An 8,771-nucleotide genomic window follows, 5' to 3' on the forward strand; every position below is an offset into this window, starting at 1 on the left:
AAAGACTACTATGGATTTCCCTTTGATAAGAGTTTGTACCTCCAAGATGAACACTCAAAGTCAGATTAAACTGAAACTATAGACATCTACAGAGAAACTGATTTGAAACAAGGTCAACCACTGCTGAACTTCAAATGATCTGGAACAATTTCCTGCAACATTCCAGTGTGAATGCCTTCAAAACTTTATTGGAACTAAAAGAAGCAAATGCTTGCCGTACACATCAGGATTCCTCTAACTCCATTTTCACTGGATGTTAGTCCAAGCCCTCTGAGAATGAAGTGGCCACAACAGAATTGTATTTGCATAAGGTTTATTAGGGAAATTCTTGTGAAGGGTAAAGGAGAAGGGGCAGGAGTGGGTGAGGCAAGTGCAAGTCGTGGGAAAGGTGACAGGAAGAGAACCGGGTAGGAAGAGCCTCTGGCTCAGCCTCGTTCCAAACAAGCTTCAGCCCGGCTCATGGGGAGCCCTGGGAACAAAGTTGCTTGTAGAGAGATCCTCACCCTGCAGGGATAGGCCAGCATGATACCCTACTGTGTCCAGATAATGGCTGGAGAGCAATCTTAGAAAGTGTGGCCTCTGCACAGACATGCTGATGGGGTCAGGAGGGCAACAGCTGGGCCCTCAGTCAACTCTGCTCCCTGCAGAGAGAGTTCCACCAGCACACGCTCGTGGCTGCCGCACACTGTGCTTGAAACAATACTGGTCCTGGAATGACTTTTGTTTCACTTTTGTTTCACTGACTCCAGTGAAATGATGCCAGCTGGACATTGCATATCAACGAAGATAATAAATCACTGCCCTACCACCCTCTTATTCTCCCAAGTATTATCCTGACTAGTAGTCATTATAAATTATAACATTTGCTCACAGAATCTCAAGTCACAACAAACTTTTATTTAGAAAATAAAGGTCTGCCCTTTCATTTTAATGCTTCCAAAGGCACAAGCCCATCCTGGGGGATTCATGTGACTGACGGCTGCTTAGAAATACTAACAAACTGGGTATCAGATCACCATCGTCCAGCATCAACTCTTCTTAGGGTTCCAAGTCCTTCATGCTACTCTTGGTTAATCAGTACTGACTTTGGTCCAGATGATAATCTAGAGGATCGAGCCTTAACTCATCCCCAGATGGAACAACTTCCTCAGAAAGGCTGGTCCTCCCCAGTAGCCCCTGGAAGAAATGACACAGAAAAAGATATTTGTAGCAAAAGAGTTGGAGTCACTTCAGTCAGCAGGATGCTGAAAGGGAAGTCAGGCTGCTCCCAGAACGTGCTTATCAGCAGGTGACTCACGAGTTATCTAGTGAGCTGAATCCCATCAAGGGGAAGAATGGCCTGCCGCCAGCTGCAGCTTCGACACTGCCTTGCTGTGTGAGCCCAAACATGCTGACTCAATCCAGCAACTGTGTTCAGCCCACACTGTGTAAACTGCTATCCTCTCTGCTTCCATTTGCTCAATGAATGCAGTTTGTTGCTGCTGTTATTAGATGCCACAGAGTGCAATGCAACTCATAGAGACACTAGGAACAATGGATATAAACCCTGCCCTATCTATGCCATCTCACCATCTCTGACATTCTTAAGCCCATTACTACAGTTACCTTGTCAATCCCTCTTATGTGGGCCACCTTCTCTTATGCTGACACTCCTTCTTTCCAAGTATGATGTCCCTCTCCAAGGACAGGCCCCTCCCTAACAACATGCCCAAAGTGTGTGAGATGAAGCTTCACCACCCTCCCTTCCAGAAGCACTCTGGTCTCACTTTCTCCAAAACAGACTTGTTTGTTCTCTTTGGAGTACATGGGAAACTCAACACTCTTCTCCAAAACCACAACTCAATGGCATTGATTCCTCTGTCAAGGTTTCTCAATTTTAGCCCTGTTAACATTTTGGGCCAGACATTTCTTTCTTTGTTCTTCACTCACCAGGTGCCAGAAGAACACCCCAATGTGACAACTAACTATTCAGGGGAAAGAAAGGCAGCAAAATCACCCCCAGTTGTGAATTACTGACTTGCCTGTCTGACAGAGGTTTGGAAAGGTCAAATGGAATCATCATGCTTTTTAGAATGAAGAATGATTCATTAAAATGTGTTGCTCTTCTTTATTGAGTGCTTACTGTGTTCTTGTTTGTTTGCATTTCATCCCAATAGTCCTATGAGGTAGGTGAGGTTACTTTCATTATACTAATTTTATAAAATACCTGAAACGGACAATCTAAGCTACTAGCCCTCCGAGTAAATGACAGAGGCATGACAAAAACACAGGTCTAATGGACTCTAAAGTCATCATTGTTGTTGTTGTTGTTGTTGTTATTATGTACTATCAAGTTGGAATCAGCCCATAGCTGATGCTTCAGTGGGTTTTCAGAGGGAGCTAATTGCAAGAGAGATTACCCATCCTTCTCCCACAGACCAGCTGGTGTATTTGAACTGTGTACATTTGGGATTGGAGCCAGTTTCTCGCCACTTAGCCACCTGGTCACATAGTCTGTAGCAGGTTATACTGCTAACCTTTAGGCTGTTCAAATTCTCCAGCAGCTCTAGGGGAGAAAGATAGGCAGTCTCCACCTGGTGTGAGTTATAGCTTTGGAAATGTGATGGAGGGGTGCTCTGAATCAGAACCAACTCAAAAGCAGTAGGTGAAACTAAGGTAACAGAAAAAAAAATATTGACATGGAGAAAGTGATTTAAGTATGTAAAGATTACTATTGTTATTTATTGATAAACAAAATTACTATTACTTAATTATTATTACTACTTTTCTATCTTTAGCAGCAAAGAAGATCAGAGCACAGCAACTAGTAGATTTGGGTCATTGCTGATAATGAACAGAGGCTGTACTGTCTGACATGGTAAACAAGCTACAACCCCCTTCCCTCATCCAGGACTGTCTTTTCTCCCATTGAGCCTGGCTGAGACTTCAGATTCTTTCACAGCCGGCCAGCACTACCCCATGAAAAAACAGCACAGCAAGGGGACCCCACTAGCCAGTCCTGCTTTAGGTGGAAATTCCTCCTGAGGTTGGAAAGCTCCTTGAAAATGTCACACTGCCTAAGTTGTGCCAGAAGGTGCATCCTTGGAGCTGAAATCTCACTCACCTGAGCATCATATTCCAATAGAGGAGAGGCATGAAGTCGGCCTTCATGATGTACATGGAAAGCCGTTCTTTGCCCTGGTTGAAGGGAAACGTTTCCAGTGGCTGAGCATTATAATCAAATTCAGCAAGAATTACACGATTGTAACCAGTCACCAGTGGGCACGAGGTATAGCCATCATACTAAAATAAAAAGTAATCTTGAGTTAGAAAGCGTGCTTCTTTCAAACCACTACCTTCAACTGTCATTGATTCTGACTGACAGTGACCCTCCATCAGGTTTCAAAGACTGTAAACCTTTATAGGAAAAGACTCATGAAGTAGCTTGGTGGCCTGGAACCACCATCCTTTAAATTAGAAGCCCAAATATACTAGTTACACCTTATACCATTACAATTCCTGTACTGCTACATGTTATTGTTGTTATATATTTCTCCTATGGAGCAGCTGATGGATTTGAACTACCTGCCTCTGGGTTGGCAGTACAACTCCTTACCACTAAGCCACTAGAGCTCTCTGTTGTTGTTGTTGTGTACTGTACAGTCAGAACCAACCCATAGCCAACCCTCTGGTGGGTTTTCAGAGGCAGTTAATCCCACAAGAGGAGATTGCCCATCTCTTCCCCACAGATTACTTAGACACTCTAAAATCTAATATTTTTTCTGAGTGGTTATAATGGTGGTTTGTTCCTTCATTTTTTACATAAATTGTCATTTTTTGTATAGTGAAATGGGTAAGTTACATCCTAACAGATAAAAAATTATGAAAACACTCATGATAAAGGAAAAAACAATGTATTCATATTTTAGAAACCAGGACAAAAAGTGATAAAATCCTTGTTTGTTGTTGTTGGGTGTCGTCAAGTCAACTATAACTCATAGTAACCCTATGACAGCAGATCTGGACCTTGCCCTATTCTGCGCCGTCCTCACAATCTGTGACATGGTCAAGCCCACTGTTATAGTCACTGTGTCAATCGAGCTGGTTGGCACTCTTCATCTCTAGGGACATGCTATCTGCATGCAGAATGGAAGATGAAAATTGAGAAAAGGCACACATACCTTCTTAACTGGTAGTTGGTTCTTCATAATCAGAGAAATTGTCCTATCAAGTATTCCTGATTGAGCAGCTGTAAGAGAAATCAAAAAGTCAGAAATACAGAAACATCTAGGTTTTCCATTGAAACCAATCTGCAAATAATTTTAGTGTAAACAAGAAATGTCCAAATGCTCCATAAGACCATTATTGTGAAAATAGGATAACTAGTAAAACACATATGGAAACCCAAGCGGGGGGGAAGGGGGCAGCAGTGGAGGGGTGAGGACGGGTGGGGAGAAACCATAGGGTTGCACAGTTTGGTAGGTGGAGGGAAGGGATGAAGCAAATGGGAAGGATCCAGCAGGGACCTGAAAGGTGGGGGGGGGGTGGAACTGTATACCAATGAAGGACGTTTTCTTTTGCTTTTCAAGAAGAGCGAACTGGAAGTGGGGGTGGGGTGGGCAGGGAGAAAAGTGCAACAATGAATGAATGGAAATCCAAAATCTCTGTAGATGTTCATTGAAATTTAAAAAAAAAAAAACACCCAAGGTAACAATGGGTGAGGTCCAATGGTAATTAATTTTATAAAACATAATGCATGGGAATGATTGTATAAAACACACACTGAGAATGAAGAATAGCATGAAACACAATCGGAATGAAGAATTCTGTGAAACGCAATGTATATGAACCGTGTAAGCAAACCAAAATATAACCTTTTCTAGAAAAAGAAGTGTTGGTGGGCTCTGGTGGCCTAGTGGCAAGAAGCTGCACTGCAATATCAGAGGTGCATGGTTCAAATCCACCAGATTTTCTGCTGAAGGAAGGAAGGATAATCTCTTCCTCTACCAGTCAGATCTAATTTGATGGTACATATATTAAAGAATAATAAAAATTTTTTTAAAGTGTCCATTCCCCATCCCTTTAGCTTGCAACTAGAACATGACTTCTTATTTCTAGAAGCTCTAACTACCAGAGAGCATTCATCAACTTATTAGTTTCAAAAAATTGATGCAAAAACTCTGTGAATTTGGAATTTAAGAATCAGTTCTCATCAATAAGAGGGTTGGCCATTTCAGTAAGAACTTTAAGTAAGAACAGCCCTTTCTCCTGGAGATGAGTCAGCAATCTGTGTGCCGGTCTCCCCTGGGCATCTAGATATTCCTAGACCCTGGTAAGACAAACTAAACTGGTAGCCCAGCATATATAATCAGGGGAAATACATAGCTTTTCATCTGTCATAGACTGTAATAACTGTTGTTACTGTTGTAAGGTGCCATCAAGTCCAATACAACTCATAGTGACCTTATTAATTCTGTGCCATCCTCATCCTCTGACATACTTAAGCCATGACTGAAAAGTCTTGAATATACCATGGACCACCAAGAAAACAAATAGGTCTGTTACGGAGAAAGTAAAAATCAAGTTTCTCCTCAGAAGCTCAGATTTTGAAGCTCCATCTTACATATTTAGGGCATGTGGCCAGGAGAGGCCGATCCTTTGAGAAGGACATCATGCTTGGAAGGGTGGAGGGACAGCGCAAGGAAGGAAGACCCCAGATGAGATAGATTGATACAGTGACTAGGGCAATGGAGGTTGGTATGTCAGTGAGATTGGCTCAGGACAGGGCAGACTTCAGAGCCATTTATTGTACATAGGGTCTCTATGAGTCACAGGCAACTCGATGGCACTTAACAACCATCTAGTCAAGTCTGACCCATAGCAACCTTATCGAAGACTAGAACTGTCCCATAAGGTTTTCAGGGCTGTAATCTTTATAGAAGCAAACTGCCACATCTGTCCTGCTGTGGAGTTCCAGGAGAGTTTGAATAGCCCACTTTTAGTTAGCAACTGAGGACTTTTTTATTATTCTTCATTCTAATGAACATTTACAGAGATTTTAATTCATTGTTGCACTTTTCTCTCCACCTGCCCTCCCCCATCCCCAGCACTTTTAACTAATACTTCTTGTTCTTCTCCAGCACCACAACTCAAAGGCATCAATCCTTTATCATCCTTAGTTATTTTCTAGCTCTCTGATACATAGCAAGTAATTGCAAAGACCATGGCCTGGATCAGGTACACTTTAGTCTCCAGACCGACATCATTTCTCTTTAGTACACTAGAGAGGACAGCAAATTTTCCCAATGCAATTCATCTTTTGATTTCCTGATTGTCGGTGTCAAGAGTGTTGATTATGAATCCAAGCAAGCTGAAGTTAACAATCTCAATCCCTTCACTGATTATCATGAAGCTCCCAATTGGGCCGGTAGTAAGAATGTTTGTCTTCTTGATGTTGAGCTTCGATCCATATTGAAGACTTCAGATCTTGATCTTCTGTAGCAAACGCCTCATGTCCTCCTCAATTTCAGCAAGTAAGGTTGAACACAGACTGAGTCTTCCTCGAATCCTGATGCCACACTCCTCCTCACAAAGTCCAGCCTCCCATATGATCTGTTCTCCATATAATTTGAAAAGGTATGGAGATAGAATGCATCCTTGATGAATACCTTTGCTGATTTTGAATCATCCAATGTTTTCATGCTAATTTGACTGCTGCTTCCTGGTCCAAGTATAAGTTTCACATGAGCACAATGAAATGCAGACATTCCTTTGCTATTCTCTCCTTTCAGCCAAGATCCTTCTGATGCCCCTACTGCCAAAGCTTATGAATCCAGCTTGCACTTCTAGCAGTTCTCTGTCGTTGTACTGTCCCAGTTTTTTTGGATAATCTTCAGCAGGATCTTGCTTGAGTAAAATATTAGTGATATTGTTTAACAATTTAAACACTCTGTTGGATCACCTTTTAAAAAAAAAAGGGATAAATATGGGTTTCTTCTAGTCAGTTGGCCAGGTAGTTGTCCTCCAGACCTCTTGGCACAACCTCGTGAACATGTCCAGGGAAGCATCTGTTTAAATATGTCATTTGGTATGCCATCAATTTCTGGGGCCTCATTTTTTGCCAATTCCTTCAGAGCAGCTTGAACTCCCTCCCTCATCATCACCATTGCCTCTTGGTCATATATTGTTTCATTAAATTCTTCTGTGTCAGCCAATCCTTTTTTGATACCGTGATGTTTTTATGTACACACATACATGTATGTGTGTGTGGATATAGATAGATGATAGAGATAGAGAGAGAGAGAGAGATAAAAGATAAAATTTTTATGGCAAAAGGGAAAAAGACTTTTAATGAAAAATTTTAAATCTAAGATAATGAACTCTGTCATACAACCACACTCATGTGTCTCACCACTCATCACTTTGGTTTCCTGGAACAAGTTTAGAGCATACATCAGACCGTTTTGCCCAAAAGTTTCTGTGTGTCTCTGGTAGGTGAGGATTTTTTCCAACACAAGATACATTACACCCAAAATTATTAACACTAATTCTTTAATATAATCTAATCCAAGTCTGTATTCCATTTTGACTAAAACTGGACTGCTACCTGCAGAAAGCTAAAACAGGATTCACATCTCACACCATACGCAAAAACAACTCAAGGTTTATAAGAGACCTGGGAGCAAAGCTCAAAACCATAAAGTTCATAAAAGGGAAAACTGGGACCAATCTTAGATGGCCTGATCTAAGGTATAAAGAGACTGATAAATATAGCCAGAAATGAACAATCTGGAGAGGATAAAATGGATGAATGGGACCTTCCAAAGATTAAATATGTGCGCTCATCAAAAACTCTTTTCAACAGAGTGTAAAGAAAACCTACCAACTGGGAACAAATCAATACCATTTCAGACAAGAGTCTACAGAATACTCCAATTACAAAATACGCAAAACACATGGGAAGATTTTCACTGAGGAAGACATTAGGATGGCAAACAGACACATGAAAAAAGGATCAAAAATCACTGGTAATAAGAGAGATCCAAATCAAAATCACAATGAAATGCCATCTTAACACCAGCAGCAGTGGCAAAATTTAGCAGGGCAGCAAGTAATAAATGTTGGAGAGGATATGGAGACGTAGGAACTTGAATATTGTGTTAGTGGGATTGTAAAATAGTAAAACCACTCTGGAAGACTCTCTGGTATTTTCTCAAAAAATTAAACCTAGAAACTTTGTATGACCCAGCTATTCCGCTACTAGAAATATATATACTCTAAGGAAATTAGAACTGAGACACAAATGGAGATTTGTACACCAATGTTCACAGCAGCATTATTCACCATCACAAGAACATGGAAACAGTCCAAACGTCCAACTACAACTGACTGGATTGAGAAATTATGGTTCATCCAAATAATGGAATATTATGCAGCACTCAGAAGCAACAATTTCGAAAAATACTATATAACTTGAAGAGACTGGAGAGCATTATGCTTAATGAACTAACTCAGTCTCATAAGGACAAATACTGCATAATACCATTATTATAAGAATAGAAGGAAAACTATTAAAACATGTCTGGGGACCCAAGGAAGGGGTGAGAGCAGAGGGATGAGGATGGGTAGAGGCAAAACCACAGGGTTGCACAGTTTGGGGAGTGGTGGGAGAGGGTGAAAGAAAAAGATTAAATAATACTTGGGAATAAATTTAACCAGAAGTACAAAGGACCTTTTCCAAGAAAATTACAAAACATTACTACAAGAAACAAAAAGAGATCTTGAAAAGTGGA

General features: G+C 41.0%; 1 protein-coding gene across 1 annotated transcript in view; it reads right to left on the minus strand.

Moving 5' to 3' along the window:
* Positions 1-1,118: 1,118 nt before the first annotated feature.
* SQRDL (sulfide quinone reductase-like (yeast)) overlaps positions 1,119-8,771 on the minus strand; it is a 47,983-nt gene continuing 40,330 nt past the window's right edge. The window contains exons 7-9 of the mRNA XM_006882937.1: positions 4,161-4,228; positions 3,104-3,282; positions 1,119-1,176 (exon numbers count right to left, since the gene is read on the minus strand). Of these exons, the coding sequence (XP_006882999.1) occupies positions 1,119-1,176; positions 3,104-3,282; positions 4,161-4,228 (305 nt within the window). The remainder of the gene's footprint in view (positions 1,177-3,103; positions 3,283-4,160; positions 4,229-8,771) is intronic.

The sequence above is a fragment of the Elephantulus edwardii genome, unplaced genomic scaffold, assembly GCF_000299155.1.
Source record: "Elephantulus edwardii isolate Elephantulus edwardi_28Jun2011 unplaced genomic scaffold, EleEdw1.0 scaffold00026, whole genome shotgun sequence".
Lineage (NCBI taxonomy): Eukaryota > Metazoa > Chordata > Mammalia > Macroscelidea > Macroscelididae > Elephantulus > Elephantulus edwardii.